The 24,982-nt window shown below is 40.1% G+C and overlaps 2 protein-coding genes and 1 pseudogene across 3 annotated transcripts in view; 2 read left to right on the top strand and 1 right to left on the bottom strand.

Moving 5' to 3' along the window:
* Positions 1-24,982, bottom strand: part of LOC105463654 (apoptosis and caspase activation inhibitor) — a 236,116-nt gene that overhangs the window by 139,051 nt on the left and 72,083 nt on the right. For both annotated transcript variants that reach the window (XM_071067170.1, XM_011710858.3), the window contains one exon: positions 18,950-19,127. In XM_071067170.1, the coding sequence (XP_070923271.1) occupies positions 18,950-19,127 (178 nt within the window). The remainder of the gene's footprint in view (positions 1-18,949; positions 19,128-24,982) is intronic.
* LOC105463652 (cholinergic receptor muscarinic 5) overlaps positions 1-24,982 on the top strand; it is a 98,859-nt gene that overhangs the window by 19,233 nt on the left and 54,644 nt on the right. The gene's annotated exons all lie outside the window — the stretch shown is intronic.
* Positions 3,590-4,652, top strand: LOC105463653 (lupus La protein homolog pseudogene; annotated as a pseudogene).

Raw genomic sequence — 24,982 nt, 5'->3', positions numbered from 1 at the left:
CATGACAATGACTAAGAATGTACAATGCAGTATCCCACATGTGCTTTATTCTTTTGCACATGTCACCTTTCAGTTGGAAAAGGTACATTTGAAGGTTTTTTCATTTGATAAACTAAGATCAAATTCATTTATTATGCTGGCTTGCTTTTTATTTAACAAAAGGGGAAGGGAAAGGGGAAAGGCAAGGAAAAGAAAAGAGAAAAACAATGGACAGCCACCAGGCAGTGTCTTGCCTCCACAGTGTTAGGATGGAATAAACCCACAGACTCAGAGTCTTCCCCTACTCCAGTCTCTGATTACGCTCCACTCTCCTCTCCTCTGGGACCATCTCCTTGCCTATCCCCTTCTTCTCAGACCAGCTAACAATGGTTTTTATCTCCAACCAACATGAGTTCCGAAATCTACCAGAATTATTCTACCGAGGTCAAGGCTGCTGCCAGCTGCTTGGTCCACCTGTATCTGTGGGCCTCCTCTACTTCCCTCTTTCTGTCTTTGGGCTTTTGTTTCAACTGCAACAGTGTGGCCCCAGAAGGCAGGAACCACTTCTGCTACAAGCTGGCAAACTAGCATGCCAAGCATGCCTACAAGATTCATAATCAGCGCTGCATGCAGACGCTGCCCCAGGATGGGTGGGGTCACACCCTGGATGCCAAGGAAGCTGTCCTGGCCCCCGGGAAAACCCTAACCATGGGTCTGCATGCCCTGCGTTATAGCCACACAGACCCGCATTCTCTGTGACTGTCTACACAAGGAGGTGAAATGCATCAAGAAGGAAAACCACCGGACCAACTTCCACAGGCCAAAAGACTCACCCTCCCACACGACTGGGAGCCTCGCAGTGCAGTGCCCTGAGGCCTGGCTGCAGCTCCCAAGCCTTGAGGCTTCTGTCCAGGTGTCTGCCTCCAGCCCAAAGGCAGCTTCTTAACCAACCACAAACCCTCCCTGAAGCTGCAGACCAAGTGTAAACAACACAGCTTCTTTTTTTGCAGAAACGAACAAAAAATGTGTATCTTAGTGATATAGAAAAACAGAGTTTTTTTTTTTTTTAGTTTCAGATGATCAACTATATATATTTCAATTTTAATGAATAGTATCAAGTGCAAAAAATTCCAACTTTGAAGTCAGGCATACTTAAAATCGAATCCTGATTCTGCTACCTAAGAGATAAGAGAATTTTGTACAAATTGTTGAACTTTATTTCTAAGGCTTAGTTTCAACACGTATAGAAGAGAGATAATGAAATCTACCCTATTAGGTTAAAGCTAGGATTTAATGAAATGGAGAAAGTGCCCATGTAACACATCTCACACAGAGCCTCACCTGGTAGGTTTCAGGAAATGACAGCACTGACGACCACCATCAGCTTGTTAGCTTAAGGTCACCTGCGGCTGCAGCGTCACTAGTGGCCACAGGGCTCATTTACACACACACACCGTGCCTATTAAGCCTAACCCTTCTGAGGACACTGAGTGTGCTCGCTTAACACACAGGTAAAAAACACTGTAGAATTATCACAAAATTAAAAGCCAAGAGAACAGAATTACAGGGTTGAAAAAACTCCTTAATAAATAACCTTACTCTATCCCATGCAGCAAGAAGGACCATTGTTGAACCCATTTCCATTAAATGAAACCAAACCCATTTTGAAAGTTTTTCAGTAAAGGTGATTTCCCAACTCTCCCTTGGATGCCCAGTTAACACTCATAACACAAACGGCTAATCTAAATCCCCTGCATTTTAGTTTAAGTAGATTTGATTTTTTTTTCCTTTGTCTTTACAACTTGGAAAACACAAATTATTAAACCATTTCTCAGACTTCTTTTGCTTAGCATCCTAAACCTTTCATCATACATCCTGTTTTTCTTATTTTTAATCATCTTTCAAGTTCCCTGTATCACCTCTATAGTTGCAGAAGTTAAAACAGTTGAACAAATCACATACACACAAAAAAAAGCTAAATAAAAGAGAAAATGAGTTAATGGTTATTTGTTTTATTTTTCTAATTACATATATATGTTAGTACGATGCTTGGATATTTTAATGACAGCCTCATGTTAATGACCTAATTTTAAATGTGACCCACAGTATATTCCAACCCAACAATTTGCTTCTCTTCACCTAAAAAGTAATTCGTAGCTTTTGTATAGAAGTTTATAATTTGTAAAATAATTCCACATGATCTTCACAACTATCCCTAGATGGAAGCAAGGAGATATTATTTCTAACAGTTGGTTTTGTTTGGAGTTAAAAAAAGGTTCTAAGATAACCCAAAACCAAAACCAAAACTAAGATCCCCTGACACCCACCAAGTGTTCCTTCTGTTTTACTACCTAAACCTAAACACACACACTACACCTCAGGTACACCACTGAAAAGATGCCTTTCCTACCACAACACTAATGCTACAGCTGTCCCTTTTCGTAGTCTCTGAGTTCATGTTTCATGTGTTTTTAGAAGAGGTTCTACCCTGATTTTAAGGACTTTATCAAAAATAACCTTTTATTATCTTTCTAGAGCAAGTAAAGAGAATTCGTCAACTCCAATTAAATATGACATTGATCAGAAGCACTTATTTGCTCTCCTTCCCAAAACCCACCTAAAATAATCTTAATTTTTTTAAGGAGAGTTATGAGTCCATAAGATAATCATACACCATCAATGACAGACTGGATTAAGAAAATGTAGCACATATATACCATGGAATACTATGCAGCCATAAAAAAGGATGAGTTCATGTCCTTTGTAGGGACATGGATGCAGCTGGAAACCATCATTCTCAGCAAACTATCGCAAGAACAGAAAACCAAACACCGCATGTTCTCACTCATAGGTGGGAATTGAACAATGAGATCACTTGGACACGGGAAGGGGAACATCACACACTGGGGCCTGTTGTGGGGTGGGGGGAGGGGGGAGGGATAGCATTAGGAGATATACCTAATGTAAATGATGAGTTAATGGGTGCAGCACACCAACATGGCACATGTATACATATGTAACAAACCTGCACGTTGTGCACATGTACCCTAGAACTTAAAGTATAATAAAAAAGAAAAAAGATAATCATACAAAGAAGAGACAATAGCACTTGAGAGGGATACACTAGATGCTATTAGAACATGGTACCCAGATGAGGCCGGGCACAGTGGCTCACACCTCTAATCCCAGCACTTTGGGAGGCCAAAGAAGGAGGATCACTTGAAGTCAGGAGTTGAGACCAGCCTGGCCAACATGGTGAAACCCCGTCTCTACTAAAAATACACAAAATTAGCCAGGCGTGGTGGTGGGCGCCTGTAATCCCAGCTACTCGGGAGGCTGAGGCAGGAGAATCACTTGAACCCGGAGGGCAGAGGGTTGCAGTGAGCCGAGATTGCACCATTACAATCCAGCCTGGGCAACAGGGTGAGACTCCGTCTCAAAAAACAAAAAAACAAAACAAAACAAAAATTAGCCGGGCATTGTGGTGCGTGCCTATAGTCCCAGCTACTCAGGAGGCTAAGGCAAAAGAATTGCTTGAACCTGGGAGGCGGAGGTGGCAGTGAGCCGCCAAGATCATGCCACTGCCCTCCAGCATGGGCGACAGAGTGAGACCCTGTCTGAAAAAAAAAAAAAAGAAAAGAAAACAATGTAGTACCCAGATGATCTGATGATGCAGCCAGTTGTCTAACTGAAGAGTAACTGGAATACAAGTCATTTGGTAACCAGAAGAGTATCTGGAATACAAGTTAAACTCAAAAAAGAGTCACTAATGTTCTCTCATTAAGCTAAGTCCAGTATAACTAGTTTAAATTATCTAATAATAAAAGTAAACATTCAGTCCTTCATGTGAACTTGAGAGTACAGTCTCTGCTAGCGATCCTATGGCTCGGCTCTGGGGGCCTGGGACCAGAAAGATAACCACAGCAGTCAAAAATGGTGATAGTGAAAACAGTGGCTGCTTTGGGGACTGAAACCTACCACCATCAAATCAAGTATTATGTTGATGACTTTAATTTGCCATAAGACAAATTTTTTAGAGGAACAGACTAAATTGGATGAAAGCTGGATACCACTGGAAATAACAAAATTCAACAGGTTAAATTACCTAACAACAGATTTTAATATAACAGAAGCATTGAACAAATCAAAGGCAGAACTAATGAAAATACAGATAAAACTAAAATTGGAAGATTTCCAAACAAACCTCCCTCTGATTAGTATAAAATGTCTCTCTGGCAACTGATGAGTATAGAAAAAAATGATGTAAAACCAGATCCATTCATATGAAAGGTTTCCCAATGGATGCAACCCCTGATGACATAATTCTTTTATGTCTAATCTTTTAAAGATTAGAAGATAAAGGTCAAGCACTAAATATTCAAATGAGAAAAACATTACACAAAGCATTTAAGCAATCAACATTTGCAGTGTCTGATACTATTAAATCCAATAAAAAGTTTATAGAGACCCCGGCCCTGAACCCTGGTATAAAAACACAGACTTTCTAATACTTTTCAAGGAGGATTATTTTGCAAAAAAAGAATGAAGCAAAACAAAGTATACACTAAACTCAGAGCGAAGCAAGAGCAAGAAGAAAAATGGAAGTGCTGTAAAGGATAAAACGCCTGAGAGGATGGATACCCCATTTTCCATGATGTGATTATTATGCATTGCACACCTGTACCAAAATATCCCATATACCCAGTAAATACATATACCTACTATGGACCCACAAAAATAAACTTAAAAAAAAAAAAAAGAAGTGCTGAGGATGCTCAAATGACATGTCTAGATTAGATGTTTGCTGAAATTTTGGGGTGACTTAGATAATCTGACCTGTAGAAAGCACCCACATATCCTTTTCTCAAATCATGGGGAAATAAAATGGATACACTTTAGTAGTAGAGCAAAAGAGAGATTAATTCTATTTAAGAAAAAAGCTAAAGAAATACTAAATAAAGCAGAAGCAGCCAGTAATTGTAACCTATGACTAAGAAACAAGGAAGCGATGTGGAAAGTACTAGACGGAAAGGTAGAAAAAGAAACACTGAAAAAAACTCATGTAAAATCACCAAGAATCCCTAAACAAATGAGACTCAAAAGGTCATAGATTTAAAGGAAAAGGAAACGGAAATAAAGCTGCCTAGGCTGGATCTGCTAAAGGAAATATACAACTTCAGGGCAGGAAAATGAAAGTTCAGGATGATGAAAATGATGCAGCTGGAGCAGTAAAAACAAAGAATTGTCTCAAAACAACAGAAAACACAAAATGGCGCTGGAGACTAGCAGTTTAGCACACAGATTCTGCTTGTATCTTTTGAAGGTTTTTAAAAAGAAAATCAAATTAGGCCCAATATTCAACATTCAGCTATAAGGAAAGGTTTTTTTGTTGTTGGAGTTTTCCTTTTTTCCTTTTTTTTTTTTTTTTTTTTGGTTATCCAGTTGAAAATTTTTTTAGCCTTGTTAGCCAAAACAAACAAAAAAATTTTTTAATGTATAGTTCTGCTTGTGTTATTTCAGATGTTTTAAAATATCAAAGGGAAGAATCTTCTACTATATTGCCGTTGTAATATGAGACTATATTAGTACAAACTATATACCATACCAGAAGAGGGGAAAAAGGAACTGCATCAATGAGGACACGTAAAACTGTCTTGTTGCCTCATGGAAAGAAAAGATTTGAGGTTTAATTTAAAAGTACAGGCTGCTAGAGTAATATCCTTTCTTTTCCCTTCAGTCTAATTGTTGACACAAGGATACAGAGGAGGGAAGAAATTCAAATGTCATTACAATTAAAATTTCCTACCCAAAACAGCTTTTCATCAAATTAAATTGAAGAAAAAATAGAATAGTTTTAAGCAAAAATATGCAGAGTCAACAACTATACTGACCAAACAGCAGTCTGGTTATTTTGTTTTTATTTGTATCTCTAAAAATAGTGTTTATAGACTTGCACATAATATTTTTCCCCCTGTTTATCTTGAACATTGATCCAGTGCATTCTGGTCACGCTGTTAAACATTTTTCTAACTCTGGCTATCTGTGACATCTTGAAAGGAATAGACAATGCATATGGCATGAATTCAATGATTCGACTTTTGGGGAAAAAAAGTGAAGGGCAGAAGAAATTTCTCATAGATCTGACTTTTTACGTTTGAAGGTAAGAATACAGTGCCATTTTCAAAGCTCTTGAAATGTAACTTAGAACTGCAAGAATACTGCTCAAGAAGAAAAGCCAAAGGCATGATTATCTCTTTCAGAGACTTACAGAAAGCGTTCTACAAAGATACCTAAAGACTCACAGTCCTACCAGAAAAAGTATGACTTTGAACAACCGTCCCCTTTCCCATATCCACCACTAATAAAAATGAGGGTGTCACTGTCCATGGCCAGAAACAAACAGAGCAGGCAGTGCCTGTGTGGCACAAGTGGAAGGAAGCAGGCTGGAAAGGGCTGCCTCTCCAAAAATGGTTCCCACCTCTATGGTGGTAACAGAAATTTTACCATTAGAAATTTGCTTTTAAAGATTTTTATTTCTTTTATAAAGAGATCAGGCCGGGCACGGTGGCTCAAGCCTGTAATCCCAGCACTTTGGGAGGCCGAGACGGGCGGATCACGAGGTCTGGAGATCAAGACCATCCTGGCTAACACGGTGAAACCCCGTCTCTACTAAAAAAATACAAAAAACTAGCTGGGCGAGGTGGCGGGCGCCTGTAGTCCCAGCTACTCGGGAGACTGAGGCAGGAGAATGGCGTAAACCTGGGAGGCAGAGTTTGCAGTGAGCTGAGATCCGGCCACTGCAGTCCAGCCTGGGTGACAGAGCAAGACTCCGTCTTAAAAAAAAAAAAAGAGATCTGTAAAATAAAAAAAAAAAACTGATAATACATATGAGCTTAAAGAATAATTATTAAACGAACATAAATGATCATCATCCAGGACAGGAAATAGAATACTGCCACCACCACACCTGCTATCTGGCCCTCCTCATCTCCCCACTAGAGGTGACCGCAATCCTGATATCTGGAATAATCATTTCCTTGATTGTCACTTTAATATTTAAATACACATCCCTAAAAAATTGGGTTTTTTTCTTGTGTTTGAACTTTACATAAATAGAATCATACTAAAGAATTCTGTGGGCATGTTTCTTTTACTTCATGCTATGTTGAAAAGATTCATCCACTTATTTAAGTATTCATTCCACTGTTAATGAATATTTGTATTGCTTCCATCTGAGGCACTTCTGAACATACAGCTGTGAATATTCGTGCTAGAGTTTCTCTAGAGCAGGGGGTCCCCATCCCCCAGACCATGGATCAGTACCGATCTGTGGCCTGTTAGGAACCGGGCTGCATAGCAGGAGGCGAGTGGTGGGCAAGTGAGCGAAGATTCTTCTCTATTTACAGCCACCCCCCACTGCTTGCATTACGGCCTGAGCTCCGCCTCCTGTCAGATCAGCAGCAGCATTAGATTCTCAAAGGAGCCAAACCCTATTGTGAACTGCGCATGCGAGGGATCCAGGTTGCACGCAAGCTCCTTACGAGAATCTAATGCCTGATCATTTGTCACTGTCTCCCATCATTCCCAGATGGGACCGTCCAGTTGCAAGAAAACAAGCTTAGGACTCCCATTGATTCTACATTATGGTGAGTTGTATAATTATTTCACCATATATCACAATGTAATAATAATAGAAAGAAAGCACACAATAAATGTAACGTGCTTGAATCACCCTGAAACCATCATCCCCACCCCAGTCTGTGGAAAAACTGTCTTCTACAAAACCGGTCCCTGGTGCCAAAAAGGTTGGGGACCTCTGCTCTAGAGTATCCTGTAAGGGTGAAAGTGCTAGATCTTCAGTTTTATCAGAAAATGGCAAACTATCTTCCAAAGTGAGCATCAACATATACATACACTGTGTGTGAAACAGAAATTCACTTTTTAATTACCAGTCTTCAAACGTTCACTGTTACAATGGAAATCTACTTAGAGAATACATGTTAAGCTGTATTCACTACTCTTAGATAAAGGTCTATATTCTCTACTCTTAGATAAAGGCCTATCTTCCAAATAACATCTGAGAATTGGACCAGAGGTCCAGCTAATTTGGGAAGAAAAAATAACATACAGGCAACCCCACTTATTGGTGGACTTAACCAACCACAGATCAAAAATATTTTTAAAAAATAAAAAATAACAATACTGGCCAGGCACAGTGGTTCACACCTGTCATCTCAGCACTTTCGGAGGCCAAAGTGGGAGGATCACTTGAGACCAGCAGTTCAAGACCAGCCAAAGCAACATAGCAAGCTATGTAAGCTTCATTTTATAAAAAAATGAAGAAATCAGCCAGGCGTGGGCGGCACACATCTATAGTCCTAACTACTAAGGAGGCTGGGGCAGGAGGATCGCTTGAGCCCAGGAGGTCGAGGCTGCAGCGAGCTATGATCATGCCATTGCACTCCAGCCTGGGTGACAGAGGAAGACCCTGTCTCTCTAAAAATAAATGAATAAAGAAAATTATATTAAAATAACAATACAACAATAAAAATACAAATAAAAAATAATACAGTATAAGTTTACATAGCACTTACATTGCATTAGATATCACAAGTGATTTAAAGATGATTTAAAGTATATAAAGGAAGATATCTATACTTTTTGCACAGGTTATATTAAAATACTGTGCCATTTTATATCAGAGACTTGAGTATTCCTAGATTTTGGTATCCACAGGCATCCTGAAACCATCCCTCTTGGATACCAAGGGAAAACTTTTGAGTCCTTAAGTCCTCAAAAGCGATTGCAACAAAACCAAAAATTGACAGGTGAGACCTAATTAAACTAAAGAGTTTCTGCTCAGCAAAAAACAAAACAAAAAAAAAACTATCAACAGTATAAACAGATAATCTATAGAATGAGAGAAAATATTAGAAAACTATGTAATCTGACAAAGGTCTAATAATGTATAAGGAACTTCAACAGCTGAACAAGTAAAAAACAACCCCATTTTAAAATGGGCAAAAGACATGAAGAAACACTTCTCAAAAGCTGACATACAAGTAGCCAACTAACATATGAAAAAATGCCCAATATCACTAATCATCAGAGAAATGCAAATCAAAACCACAATGAGATATCATGTCACATCACGCAGAATGGCTATTACTAAAACGTCAAAAAAAAAAAAAAAAGAAAGGAAGAAAAAAACAGATGCTGATGAGGCTGTGGAGAAAAGGGAATGTTTACATACTGTTGGTAGGAATGGAAATTAGTTCAGTCACTGTAGAAAGCTGTTTGAAGGTTTCTCAAAGAACTGAAAACAGAACTACCATTCGACCTAGCAATCCCATTACCGGGTATATATCCAAAAGAAAAGAAATCTTTCTACCAAGAAGACATATGCAAGTGTATGTTCATTGCAGCACTTTTCACAAGAGCAAAGACATGGAATCAACCTAGGTGCCCATCAGTAGTGCACTGGATACAGAAAATGTGGTACATACACATCTCGGAATACTATGTGGCGATAATCATATCCTTTGCAGCAACATGGATGCAGTTGGAGGCCATTAGCCTAAGCAAACTAACACCAGAACAGAAAACTAAAGACTGCACCTTCTCACTTATAAGTGGAAGCTAAACACTGGGTACTATGGACATAAAGATGGCAACAATAAACACTGAGAACTACTAGAGAGGGGAGAGAGAGTGGGCAAGGGTTGAAAAACTAACTATTAAGTACTATGCTTAGTACCTGGGTGACAGGATCCATTGTATCCCAAACCTCTGCATCAGCATCATGCAATATACCCAGGTAACAAACCTGAACATGTACTCCCTGAATCCAGAATAAAAATTGAAATTATTTTTTTAAAAAGATGAATACAGAAAGAAAGAGAGAGAGAGAGAGAGAGAGAGAGAGAGAAAGAAAGAAAGAAAGAAAGAAAGAAAGAAAGAAAGAAAGAAAGAAAGAAAGAAAGAAAGAAAGAAGCATAGAGCCTTTGTCTGAGAAACCAAATCTGGATTACATCTCACTGTGATGACAGTGGCCATCCTTCAGGGCACGTGGCAAACAAACACTGAGATAGAAGAGAAAAACAGATGAACAGTGATAGACGGGAACAACTACAAGTAAGAGAAAGGGGGGAAACACTTATTTTTATTACTTAACCTAAGACCACTGACTTTTAAATTCTTTGAGACTCAGAACCACACTTGCATTCAATAAACGACTCAACAATCAAGGATATTATACCCAAGAACTTTTAATTTCTCAGAAAAATATAAATAAATTCTGTTAACAACCAATGCTATTTATGTCTAGCATTCAAGGAACAAAGAAATTTGACTTCACTGAATACAGATAACTAAGGTTCTATTAGCAAAAAAATTCAATAAATACTAAAAGTAGGCACCATGTTTACATATTAAGCAGAACTCAAATCCGTGGTAAATTTAAGATAAGACGCTGGCATCATCAAATCAAGCACTGTTACTTCTATTCTTGCTCTTCCTACATGGAGAAACAGGATTGCCCAAGGGTAGACAGAGTCATGACAGAAGTAGATTCAAATCCACATTTCTTTGAGTTGGTGGCCTGTATTCCTTACACTAAACCACATTGTCAAAAGAAAACTATCACATCACAGGCCAAACTTCAATGTTCAGCATCAAAATCAAAATTTTAAAGGTTGATAAATTGCTCCTAATTTCACTACTTTGGTACATAATAGAGAAATTATATACTCATAAAGAAACACAGAAAATGGAAACCAAAAGGGTATATACTGTTTAGAAGACTGAAGTACACGGTAATTATGTTACCTCTCTCCACCAATCTAAAATGGTTGCAAAAGAATGTATGACGGGCGCAGTGGCTCACGCCTGTACTCCCAGCACTTTGGGAGGCCAAGGCGGGCGGATCACAAGGTCAGGAGATTGAGACCACGGTGAAACCCTGTCTCTACTAAAAATACAAAAAACAAAAATTAGCCGGGCACGGTGGTGGGCACCTGTAGTCCCAGCTACTCAGGAGGCTGAGGAAGGAGAATGGCGTGAACCTGGGAGGCGGAGCTTGCAGTGAGCCGAGATCGCGCCACTGCACCCCCAGCCTGGGCGACAGAGTGAGACTCCGTCTCAAAAAAAAAAAGAATGTAGCAAACGATTTTGTGACCCAGCTCCTGCTCAGTCTCATCGCTGTCCCTGGTCTCTCCAGGGAGTAAGGGATTCCCCGTCTGTGAACTGTGCAGAGCGTGTGAAGAAACTCACCATCTCAAGACATTTTTTCGAAGTTACTGAAATGATTAAATGAATCAGATACTTCAGACCACTCCAAATTGCAGGTCATAAGCCATTAGTAGGTCATTATATCATTTAGGTTTTTAAAATGCTGCTGCAGCTCCCAGCATGACTGACACAGAAGATGGTGATTTCTGCATTCCCAACTGAGGTACCTAGTTCATCTCACTGGGACTGCTTGGACAGTGGGTGCACCCCACGGAGGGCAAGCTGAAGCAGGTCGAGACATCAACTCACGCCGGAAGTGCAAGGGGTCAGCGGATTTCCCTTTCCTAGCCCAGGGAAGCCGTGACAGACTATACCTGGAAAATCCGGACGCTCCCAACCAAATACTGCACTTTTCCAACAGTCTTAGCAAATGGCACACCAGGAGATTACATCCTGCGCCTGGCTCGGTGGGTCCCACGCCCATGGAGCCTTGCTTACTGCCAGCGCAGCAGTCTGAGACAGACCTGCGAGGCAGCAGTCTGGCAGGGGGAGGGGCGTCTGCCATTGCTGAGGCTTGAGTAGGTAAACATGGTGGCTGGGGAAGTTCATATTGGGCGGAGGCCACCACAGCTCTGAAAGGCTTGCTGCCTCTGTAGACCCCACCCCTGGGGGCAGGGCATAGCTGAACAAACAGCAGCAGAAACTTCTGCAGACTTAAACGTCCCTGTCTGACAGCTCTGAAGAGAGGTGTGGTTCTCCAAGCATGGTGTTTGAGAATGGACAGACTGCCTCCTCAAGTGGGTCCCTGACCCCCGTGTAGCCTGACTGTGAGACACCTCCCAGTAGGGGCCGACAGACACTTCATACAGGCGGGTGCCCCTCTGAGATGAAGCTTCCAGAGGAAGAATCAGGCAGCAATATTTGCTGTTCTGCAATATTTGCTGTTCTGCAGCCTCCGCTGGTGATAACCCAGGCAAACATGGTCTGGAGTGGACCTCCAGCAAACTCCAACAGACCTGCAGCTGAGCAGCTGAGGGACCTCTTAGAAGAAAAACTAACAAACAGAAAGGACTAGCATCAACATCAACAAAAAGGACATCCACACCAAAATCCCATCTGTACGTCACCAACATCAAAGACCAAAGGCAGATAAAACCACAAAGATAGGGAGAAATCAGAGCAGAAAAGCTGAAAATTCTAAGAACCAGAGCGCCCCTTCTCCTTCAAAGGATCGCAGCTCCTTGCCAGCAACGGAACAAAGCTGGACAGAGAATGACTTTGACGAGCTGACAGAAGTAGGCTTTGGAAGGCTGGTAATAACAAACTTCTCTGAGCTAAAGGAGGATGTTTGAACCCATCACAAGGAAGCTAAAAAGCTTGAAAAAAGATTAGACGAATGGCTAACTAGAATAAACAGCATAGAGAAGACCTTAAATTACCCAATGGAGCTGAAAACCATGGCAGGAGAATGTAGCAAACAATAAAATGTAACACTCTTCAGGAAAAAAAAGCTAAATTAGAACTTTTATAAGAAAATATAGGAGAACATCTTTAACCTTGGGGGAAAGATGGATTTCTCAAGGCCATAAAACACCATGAACAGTAGGCTAGAAAATTGATAAATTCAACTAAAATTTAAAACAATGCACTGAAACACACCACTATAGAAGTGAATCTCATATCAGGAGACACCTGCAAACACAAATATCAAAAGATAAGTGTCAAGATTACATCTTTTTTAACCCACAAATCAATAAGAAACAAAATAGCCAAATGGTCCAAGAATGTGAACAAGCAGTTCACAAAGAAAGCAGGCACCACAAATACAAAGATGTTCAATGTCAGCAACAACTAAGGAAATGTAAACTAAAACCTCCAAGGATGAGGTCTCCACACCACCTCACAGCCAGGCACGCCCATATTTTTATATAAGACTCTATCATTACCATCATCTGCAACCCCCTGCCCCACCAAATCTCAACGTGAAACATTCTAATCTACAGCCACCACTTCCCACCTCTCCAACTCACACTTTTTCAAGAAGGTCAATAATCCTTCTGCCCAGAAGAATCTGCAGTCCTGTGATCCCACGATCTTTTTACTGCCCCTCATCTTCCCCCATATCTTCACTTATTTCCTTATCCCACTTAAATTCATGTCAATCATTCTAATCATCTCCTTTTCCCTCTCTCATTTCATTGCATTTGCTCTGCTAAACTATAATCATGATTAAGTCCTACCCTTCTGTCCGGTCTTTCTGGGCCTGCACCCATACAGCACAATATGAGTCGGGGAAAAGTATACCTGTTCTCACCTTAAATTTATGAATACCAACTTCATGTGGGCCCCTATTGTCACCCAACATCTATACCGCATTTTCCTATTTGGAAAATAAGAAACTATACTTTCTCACTTCCCCAACAACTATTTCTTACCTTCTACTTCCAGTACCTCCTCCACAACACTTATCCATGGTTTTCTTAGACCGCTTCCTCAAGCCCCTGTGACATCTACCCATCTACACATATCTATGCCCATATATTCTGCCTTTCCTCCAGTTACAGTTGGAAAACTGCCCAAGCCCCAGCAATGGGCCATCCCTCCACCTACACAATAGATCCTATCAAGCTCATAATCTACTAAAGAACATAGATCCAGGAATACTCACCCCTCCCCATATTATTTTCGTCCTCTTTTCTGGATCTATCATCAAGTAAACATGTAGTTATTTCTCCCACCTTTAAAAAATGTCTTAACTGGCCAAGCACAGTGACTGATATCTGTAATCCCAGGACTTTGGGAGGCCAAGGCAGGATTGTTTGAGCCCAGGAATTCGAGACCAGCCTAAGCAACATAACAAGACCCTGTCGCTACAAAAGAAATGCCAAAAAAAGAAAAAATTAGAAAGTGTTAACCCACTTCTCCCACCAGCCCATTATTCTCCTTTCCTTTATAACAAAACTCCTTAAAATTAAGTCATTTATACCTGCTGTCTCAAACGTCTCCTCCCACATTCTTTTTAAAGTCAAGAAAATTTATCCCACCACTCCCACAAAACTGCACTTGTGAAGATCACCAATAACCTTCCCGTTGTTAAATTTAACAGTCAATTCTTCATTGTCATCAACTGCATTTGATACAGATCTCTCCTCCTGCTTCAAAACACTTAAAGACACTACACTCTCCTGGTTCTTTCTTCTACCACTCATGCTCAGTCTCCTTTGCTGTTTTCTTCTCTTTACCCTAAACTGTAGACACTGTGGTCCCTGGGAATCAGTACTTCTCTAGGTAATAACTCCCCTGGTCATCTCATACATTCTCATGACTTCAAATATCATCTATAGGCTGGCATCACCCAAATGTATTATTGCCAGCCCAGGCCTGGATCCTGAACCCCACATTCCTCTATCCAGCAGCCTGCTCCATGCCACCTATTAGATGTTGTGCTGGGTCTCTTCCATGTGCCAATGCAGATTTATCCCCCACCCTTCTCCATCCTGTTCTGCCCTAGAAGGTTGACCAGTATGGACTACAACTTCCCTTGTCTTCTGGCTTCCAGTAGGTGAGGCTTATGGAAGCCTTGGCAGAGACAAGAAGAGAATGTTTATTCCTCTGACTCTCTCAGTGTGGGGTCATCTTCACTGGCTGAGTCCCCTCACTGAAGGTGATTCCTCCCAAGGCCAACTCTCTATGACTTTCTTCAAATTTCCAGTAACTAGGGTGGTACCATCTCTGCTGCTACTTGCCCTCTCAACTCAGCACTACCTCAGTGCTTTCATTACACTCTACATATACCTTTGTAAATAATTCCTTTGTCAAAATGTTCAACTGGCCGGGCGCGGTGGCTCACGCCTGTAATCCCAGCACTTTGGGAGGCCGAGACGGGCGGATCACGAGGTCAGGAGATCGAGACCATCCTGGCTAACAAGGTGAAACCCTGTCTCTACTAAAAATACAAAAATTAGGCAGGTGCGGTGGCGGGTGCCTGTAGTCCCAGCTACTCGGGAGGCTGAGGCAGGAGAATGGCGTAAACCCAGGAGGCGGAGCTTGCAGTGAGCTGAGATCCGGCCACTGCACTCCAGCCTAGGTGACAGAGCAAGACTCCGTCTCAAAAAAAAAGAAAAAAAATGTTCAATTATATTGAGTGTGCCAGCCATTTCTTAAGGAATTCTGACTGCAACAGGTATCTAAGTGACATCTCAATTTTAATACATGCAACACTGAGTACTTCCTATAACTCACACACCTCAGTTAAGGGCAACTCCCTTCTTCTCGCTGTTCAGACCAAAAACCTAGTGTCATCCTTACATATCTTTTTATCTCATACCCAATATTTGCAAGTGTTCTGTGCTCTTCCCTCTACATAGATCTAGAACCCAGGCACTTTTCACCACCTCCACTGCTCTCCTCTGGACCCAGGAACCACCACCACTGCTCACCTGGATTATTATTAGTGGCTTCCTAACTAGTCTATCTGCTATCAGTAGTAGCAGTGGCTTCCTAACTAGTCTACCTGCTCCCCTCTTGCCAGTCTTCAGTTCCTTCCAACACAGCAAAATGATCCTGTTAACACAGGAGTAAAAATTATATCACTCTTCTCTTCAAACCCTCCACTGGTTTTTCATCTCACTCAGAACAAAAGAAAACATCTTTACAATGATCTACAATACTATGCGATCTGGCTGGATAATGCCTTTCCAACCCCATCGCATACTTGCTCACTTTGCTTCGGCCACACTGGCCTTCCTTGCGATTCCCTGTCCTCCTAATCTCAAAGCCTTTGAGCTTGCTATTCCCTTTGCCTGGGACACTTTTCCCACAGATATCCTCACTTGCTCCCTCACCCTCCTCAGATCTTTGCTTAAATGTTATCTTCTCAGTAAGACCCCAGGCTACTTCTAAAACTAGTAACAGCCCTTCCTCATTTTATTTCTATTCTAAGCAATTATAGCATTTAACATTTTATATATTCTTCTTGTTTGTCTCTACCCTGTAGAAAGTCAACTCTGTGAGGCAGGCGTTTATATCTGTTCTGTTCACCACTCTATGCCCAGCCTCTAAGCCAATAGCTGAAACAATGGGTACTTAAATATCTATTGAATTAACTATGCTAGATACCATTCAGTCAACTGGTCACAATTTAAAAGTCCAACAGTACTATGTATTTGCAGAGATACTGAACACTAGGAACTCTAGCTCATCTTTACTGTGGAAAGCAATTTGGCAATATCTAGAAAAGTTTATGACTGCACACCTAAGGAACGAGCAATATTTTTTCTCAGTTGTATATTTATTTATACCAACAAGGATAGTACACTAGGAAGCAGAATCGTTTCAAGGAGTATGGTCAGCTTACCTAGAGAACACTACATACTGCAGAATTTTTATTATCAGAGAATGAAGTTGAGCTCTCGAAAGTAAACCAATATAGCACCAAAACACTGAGTGTGAAAAAAGCATGGAAGCTCTTCTCAGTCTTATGCTATCATGAGAAGAAACTGATAAATCAGCAACAGAGTGGGAAAGAAACGTAGGCACATATCAAAAGACAGGGTTTTTTGGCAATCACCAAAAAAACCAATCACAGATAAACAAGCTACTTCAGAAGAAATCAGTAAGCAAAGACACTACAAGAAAAATACATGGGAGACTCAATCCATGCCAGGTTTTCAATTATGAATAAAATGCTAAAATAAATAACCAAAATCATAAACCAGAGGACAGGCCTGCTAGGTTGGACAAAAAAAAAATTATTTTTTTTGAGATGGAGTTTTGCTCTTGTTGCCCATGCTGGAGTGCAGTGGTGCGATCTCGGCTCACTATAACCTCCTCGGTTGAAGCAATTCTCCTGCCTCAGCATCCCTAGTCGCTGGAATTACAGGCGCCTGCCACCACTGCCAGCTAATTTTGTGTATTTTTAGTAGAGACGAGGGTTTCACTATGTTGGCCAGGATGGTCTCGAACTTCTGACCTCAGGCGATCCACCTGCCTCGGCCTCCCAAAGTACTGGGATTACAGATATGAGCCACCGCGCCAAGCCTGGACTAGAATTTTTAACTGCCTTCCAACATTTATGAAGTATCTCTTTTTGACAGATACTAGTAACTGACTACACACTGATTGAATTAAATCTACTTTAGTCCACAAGTTAATTTCATTGCATTACTTCAATTTTCTCCCCCTACATCTTTTGGCAGAACAGCTGATGAGAATTAAAACTAACCAGCTCATATTTTACCTTCATTCCCCTTCTACCACCTTGAAGAAAAATGCTTATAAACCCATAATTGTCCAAAATATAGGTACCAAGAGGGAAGCACTCATTTGACAGGAAAAATTATTTAGTCCTTGAACAGTCAATGAGTTGAGAAAAATCCACAAACCTAAAGAAGTTATGCTATTTGAATCATCTATGGTAATGACAAACTGAATCCTGTGCTTCTGACTCACAATTTTATGACATACTTCTTTCCTGCTCAGAAAAGCATCTTCTATTAAGTTAGAAGAGAATGCATCACTTTATGGTTCTTAGTCTCGTGCAGGCATTCAAAAATACAGGTGGATAAAGAAGAAAGGTAGAACTAAACAGCAACATCAAAGTCATGCGGAAGAAAAAATTGAAAACAGTCCCAAAGTATTATTTTTGTTTTACTTCTCTGCTTCTCACATCTGCATCCTCTGTATCTTTTTAACCTGGCAATAATTATTTATTAAGGTAATTGCAGATTCACACATAGTTGTAAAGAAATAATACAGGGAGATCTCTTGTACACATTGCCCAGTTTCCCCCAATAACATTTTGCAAAACCATAATATAATATCACAACCAGGAGAGTGACACTGAAACGGATACAATCTGCCAATCTTATTCAAATTTATTCATACTCATTTGTGCACATGTGTGTATATTAAGTGCTATACAGTTTTATCCCCTGTGTAGGTTCATGTATCTGCCACCACAGTCAAGATACTAAACAGTATCAGCATCCCAGGGATCTGTCATGCTGCCCCTTTATAACCACATCCACCTCCCACCCTCCCATCCCCAACACCTAGAAATCACTCGTCTATCTTCCACTTATTCTTTAAATTCTTACGCCACACCTTAGTAGGGACCCTGCAGCCATCTGTACACCCAGCACTCCCCCATTATTCCCTGTTACTGCTCTACAGCATCACATCACTGAAGGTGCAATTGATCTTAGATTACAGCTGATCACGGATAGACTGGGTTTTCACTGTATTGACAGAGAAGACTATCCAAAAGCACAATCAAAAACTTGGTGCTCAGTGCATCTGGCTCCAATAAGTGCATATCCACTACTATGCATATGCCCGGCTACTTAAAAAAAAGGAAGAAAAAAGAGAACGTATATTCTAGAAACTTTATCATGCTTCCTATAAATATAAGTAATATTTCCTCCAATATCAAAGAAAACATTTATTTTTCTCAGACTATCAAATTTACAGCGGCATGGCTCAGCTTTTTCCACTTCTAGGAAGGCTTTTATCTATCGCAAAGACTTGAGTCTTTCTACATCGGTACATGGAAACCCTTACTTCCACTTAACATCATTTTTTTCCCTTACAAGCCATTAGAAACACCGTCCTCTACTTGAATTTAAAATCCAAAGAACAAAGGATACATTGCTAGTTATAAAAGTGGGATTTAAAAATATAAATGCAATGTCTGTGCAAGTTTTAGAGCACTAAGCAGTATGCATGCAACTGGAATTCTTACCTGCAGAGCTGAGGAGGACACTGAAATCTGTTCCCCTCTGGGACTCTCCACTTTCATTATTGACCTCTTTTTCAATATCTTGATATCGATCCCAGTTAGAGACAATCTTTCTTTTAGAATAATTTCCCTGTTCATCATTCTCTTCTCCATAGGTCTCTGCATCGCTGTCGTCTTCAACCTGCAACCATTAGAGATAAATCAATAAGTAGGCAGTGGAAATCCTGAACTTAGTAGACTTCCTGTAAAATAAAACAAAAAAGTACATGGGCATATCAATAAAAAGCAATACACCAAGCTGTCTGAAGATATTAAATAGTAAGAGAATCACACTATACCAGAATGTTCTTTCAGGGTGAACTTTTCAGTAATCATTGAAAAGGAAATCTAGCAAGCAGCTGCCTAAACATTTGTGTAGCTGATCTCTAAAACCTATCCCTGTGTATCCTACAGGGAATTAAGTTTCATCCAGTTAAAAGAATCAAGGCTGTAAGTATCTTAAACTCAAAGGACTTCAGGATGGAAATCAACTCTCCCTTTCAATTTATGGATTTTACAAACGCATTCCATAAATATTTTACAAACGCATTCCATAAATATGTTTATAAGATTTAACTTTTTAGAGCCATTAAAGTATGACATGATTTAAAACTATTTAACTTACACACTCGTAGGAAAACACTATTACATATGACTTGTATTACATAAGTCATACAATGACTTGTGAAATGGTGTATGAATTTACATGGTACCACATTTACACATATGATTCCATACTCTAGAATAATGAAAACCATTGCGCATCTAAATTTGTTTTAGTACTTCTTATTAACAACTTGAGTTTGGAATAAATACATGTTATAAACAGAACTATCCAGATAGGGGATTAATGAATGTTCTGAGGTTATATATTGACACAAATCTACTTTTAAATATTGAGAGGAGACAAATTACTGACAAAGTCAAGGCCACTTCTTTTGCCCTTGATAGCCTTCTGTGAACGCCCTCTCAGGTGTCCTCTTAGCACTCTCCAGGCTCAATTTCTCCAACTTGTCTGTGTCATTTTTCAGGTAGTGTCTGTGTGAGCAATTAGTTGTATACATGTGGACACACACACACATACACAATGCTCCGAGTAAAAAGGATGCACAAAATCTTAATTCAATAGAAAAGAAAGTGCTTGGGTATACAAAAGTTCCCTGTATTACAACTGACTATGTTGTATAGATTTCTATAAGCTTTAAACAGCAACCCTGCTCAGATGCATTCTAGAGAACAGTTTCCAGTGTTGGGCACTGAAAGGTTAAGACAGCATGCAGAAAGATACACAATGTGAACAATTCTAGAAGATAAGGAGCCCAGTTTCTTCAATGAATAAACTGCAGGGGAAAAAAATGGTAGCAGAGGATGGAGACACCTATAAACCAAATAACTTAAGGCATAATCAGCTGTAATGTAGGGAACTTATTTGTACTCATTTGAACAATCTAGAGGAAATAATGACTATGAGACAACTGGGAAAAAGTAAATAATGACTGGATATTTCATTACATTAAGGAAATACCACTAATTTATTGTTTGTTATAATACTGGTATTGTACTTTTTTTTAGTGTTGTTAACTTTTAGATATAAACACCGAACTCTTTATGGATGAAAAGGTAGGACATGTGAGATTTGCTCCAAAATAGTGGGTGGAGAGGAATGGTGGATAGACATGAAATACACTATACTTAATTGGTAATTGCTGAAGCTGGATGATGGGTACATGGAAAATCATATTATTATTCTATCTACTTTTGCATGTATTTAAATTTTTTCATAATAGAATATTAAATTTTTAAAAGAGAGAGAGATGCACATAGAATCTTGTGTCCCAAACATTACAAAATCCTTATCAAGAAAAAAATGAGTAAAATATATTAAAACAACTCATCTGTATAGGATGGGTTGGACTTAAAAAAAATAGTGTGGACTTAAAAAAAACAACAAGCTTTTATTAACACAGAAACAGGACATATGTATTGGAGAAAATTAGGAGGAAAAGACAAGCAAAACTAAAATAAATAAAAACCCCAAATTCCATCACCCACAGAGTACCACTAACGCCTTAGTACACAAACTTCCAGATCTTTTTCTATGTATATATTTATATATACTTCTTTTTGGTCACCAGATTTTTTAAAAATATTCTTCATCTCTCCATTTAATAAATTTCATTTCATGTAACACCCAGGCTATTTCCAAATTCCCCTAACCCAAAAAATGTCCTATACAGCTGGTTTTTCCAAGACAGTATCCAATCCAGGACCAGGAACTGTATCTAATTGTTTATTCCTTAAGTCTCTTTGAATCTAGCACAGTCCCTATTTTTATGACACTGACTTATTGACAAGGCCAGGCCAGGTCTGGCTGCTTCCTCACGGTATTATTTATAGATTTTTTTTATCTCCAATATTATCTATAAACTAATCTTAAAAATTTAAGTGCTCAATGGAGTCAAGCTAAATATTTTTGGCTAAAATACATCACAGATGGTGCTTTGAACCCTCTGTTACATCACATAAGATGGCTGAACAAACATAAGCACTATATAAAATAACTAAGACGGGGCCAGGCGCGGTGGCTCAAGCCTGTAATCCCAGCACTTTGGGAGGCCGAGACGGGCGGGTCACGAGGTCAGGAGATCGAGACCATCCTGGCTAACACGGTGAAACCCCGTCTCTACTAAAAATTACAAAAAACTAGCTGGGCGCGGTGGCGGGCGCCTGTAGTCCCAGCTACTCGGGAGGCTGAGGCAGGAGAATGGCGTGAACCCGGGAGGCGGAGCTTGCAGTGAGCTGAGATCCGGCCACTGCACTCCAGCCTGGGCGACAGAGCGAGACTCCCTCTCAAAAAAAAATAAAAATAAAAAAATAACTAAGACGGGTCACAGGGTTTGGATAATGAAGTCTGATCCATTCACCCACTGTACAGATATGTCTTCCCTCCTTCATATAGGAAATTGTGCAGTGTTATTTGATCCACTGTAAATTTCTAGTTCTCCGACCATTCACTTAACAAATTTAACACTAGTCAATAATCCTCACCTGAATCAACTTTCATACACTTTCATGAAATAATAGACTAAGTGGCCTTTCAAGATCACTTTCAGCCCTCAAATATCATCATAAGCCTCCCTGTCAAAACAAAAAGATGGCATTCTACATTATGATCTAGGGACTGCAAAGACTGCCTGAAAACTAGAGCATTCCTGCAAGTTTCTGAGAACCAAAAGATGCTGGCAGATGAAAGGTATACAATAGAATCTGCTATGTAAATAACAAATACCAGGAACATTCTGTAGAAAATAGCCTTGGCCGGGCGCGGTGGCTCACGCCTGTAATCCCAGCACTTTGGGAGGCTGAGGCGGGCGGATCACGAGGTCAGTAGATCGAGACCATCCTGGCTAACACGGTGAAACCCCGCCTCTACCAAAACTACAAAAAATTAGCCGGGTGTGGTGGTAGGCGCCTGTACTACCAGCTACTCGGGAGGCTGAGGCAGGAGAATGGCATGAACCTGGGAGGCAGAGCTTGCAGTGAGCTGAGATCATGCCATTGCATTCCAGCCTGGGCGACAGAGCGAGACTCCATCTCAAAAAAAAAAAATTAAATAAAAAAAAAATAGCCTTGTAACTGATGAGAATTTGCAGGACAGTACTAGACCTGAAAGCACTGGCAGGCTTCTGTCTGGGAAAATTCAATATTCTTTTGTTGGCCCATTGGGTGAACAGAGTTGAGAGAGGCTTCTCCAGTTAGTATAAAACCTATAAAACCTCTGAACATAGCTATAACACATGGCAAAAATGTAAACCTGGGCAAAATAAGTACCTTGATCTAAAAGAGGATTATGATCTGAAACACCTAAGGAACTATTAATGCAGTGAAACAAGCACCGAAATGGCAAGTGGGAGACCTAGACCAAATTAATGGTCCTGCCAAATGTTTATAATAGGCTGATCCTTGTGCATATGAATGACTCACCAGTCCCCAAATTAGAAGAACTACTGAACAAGGATCTCATTACCCGGACCCAAATGCAGAGACAAACAGAGCTGTCATTAGCCTTCATTCACAAGACAGTAGTAAGAAGGAATAATAATAAAAAAGTTTAGAAGACATTTGATGTAACTGAAAGATGTATTGCAAGAACTAGAGATTTTATAGGTTCATTGTGCAAAGATCTGAGACAAAATTAAAATATGCAAAGCCTCAATATGGAGAAAAAGAAGAGAGCAAATAAAATACTGATCAGAAAACAAGGTGAAAACTGTAAAGATAAAGGCATCATTTTCATATAAATATCGTTACAAAATCAGTCTGGTGGTTTTCGCTGTAGTATTTCATACCTGGACAATGGTCACTGGTTGCATTGTTCAGAGATTAACAGGAATCCAATTAGATTAATAAGCTGAAGACCTATTATATAATCAAACCACTGCTGAGCTATTATCTTGTCCAATGACACACACAGACACACAACTCCATTTAAAACAGATTGAGATTCCCAACTAGAAAGAGTAGCTTAATGTTTTGCAGCTTTTCCAATAGGCAAGGGTTGTTTTGACTTCACCTGCTCTGCAGAATGAAAATGAAAAAATGAGATTAAAAAAAATGAATCAACTTCCTAATAATAAGAATTGTCATGATAACTCTATGTCATTCTCCAAACAGGAGAGCCGACGGCCCCTTACACATACATATGAGCACTGTACAACAGAACATAATTCAGCCAAATTCTCTGCCACTTTCAAACAAGGCATGCTTTCCTTCTAGTGTCCAGTAACATACATGTTCCTCATTTCCATCTGAGACCTACCCGGAGTCTCCTTTAATGTCCATATTTCTACCAACAGTATCTTCAGGACAACCCAGGCTGCTTCTATCATGCACCTTAAAATTCTTCCAGCTTCTACTCACGACACAATTCCAAAGCCACTTCCACACTTTTAGGTATTTGTTAGAGCAGCACCCCATTTCCCGGTCCCAAGATCTGTATTACTTTCCTACAGCTGTCATAACAAAGTATCACAAATTAGATGGCTTAAAACCACAGAAACGTTTTTCTCTCTCAGTTCTGGAGGCTAGAGGTCTGAAATCTGGGTATTGGTAGCGTTGGCTCTTTCTGGAAGTTCTGAGGGAGAATCTGTTCTATGATGTTCTCCAGCTTCTTAGTGGTTGCTGGCATCCTTAGCATTCCTTCTTTTGCTGTTTTCACGTGGCATTTTCTCCTCTACAGGTGAGTATCTTCTCCATTCTTATAAGGACATGAGTTATACTGGATTAGGGCCCACCTTAATCCAGTAAGACCTTGTTTTATCTTTGATTACCTCTGCAAAGAACCTATTTCCAAGTAAGATCACACTCACAGATAACTGCAGATTAGAATTTAAACATATCAAAATTTTTGGAAGACAAAAATCACCTATCACAGGAAAATAAAATAGTCGAAAATAATGGGTGGGCCTGGCACCATGGCTCACTTCTGTAATCCCAGCACTTTAGGAAGCCAAGGCAGAAGGACTGCTTGAGGCCAGGAGTTCGAGACCAGCCTAGGCAACATAGCAAGACCCTATCTCCACGAAAAACATAAAAATTAGCCAGGTATGGTGGTGTACATCTGTTGTCCCAGCTACTCAGGAGGCGGAGGTGAGAGGATCAGCTGACCCAGGAGTTTGAGGCTGCAGTGAACTATGATTGCACCACTGCAGTGAAGCCTGGGGGACAGAGCAAGATCCTGTCCCTTAAAAAGAAAAAGAAGAAGAAGAAAAATAATGCCTGAAAACTTCCCAAAGTTGATGAAAAACCTTTTTTTTTTTTTTTTTTTTGAGAGACCGAGTCTTGCTCTGTCACCCAGGCTGGAGTGCAGTGGCGCAATCTCAGCTCACTGCAACCTCCGCCTCCTGGGTTGAAGTGATTCTCCTGTCTCAGCCTCCCAAGTAGCTGGGACCACAGGCGTATGCCACCATGCCCAGATAATTTTTTGTATTTTTAGTA

The sequence above is a fragment of the Macaca nemestrina genome, chromosome 7 (genome assembly GCF_043159975.1).
Source record: "Macaca nemestrina isolate mMacNem1 chromosome 7, mMacNem.hap1, whole genome shotgun sequence".
Taxonomy (NCBI): domain Eukaryota; kingdom Metazoa; phylum Chordata; class Mammalia; order Primates; family Cercopithecidae; genus Macaca; species Macaca nemestrina.
The sequence above is the reverse complement of the archived record's forward strand: the minus strand, read 5'-3'. Positions and strand labels throughout refer to the sequence as shown.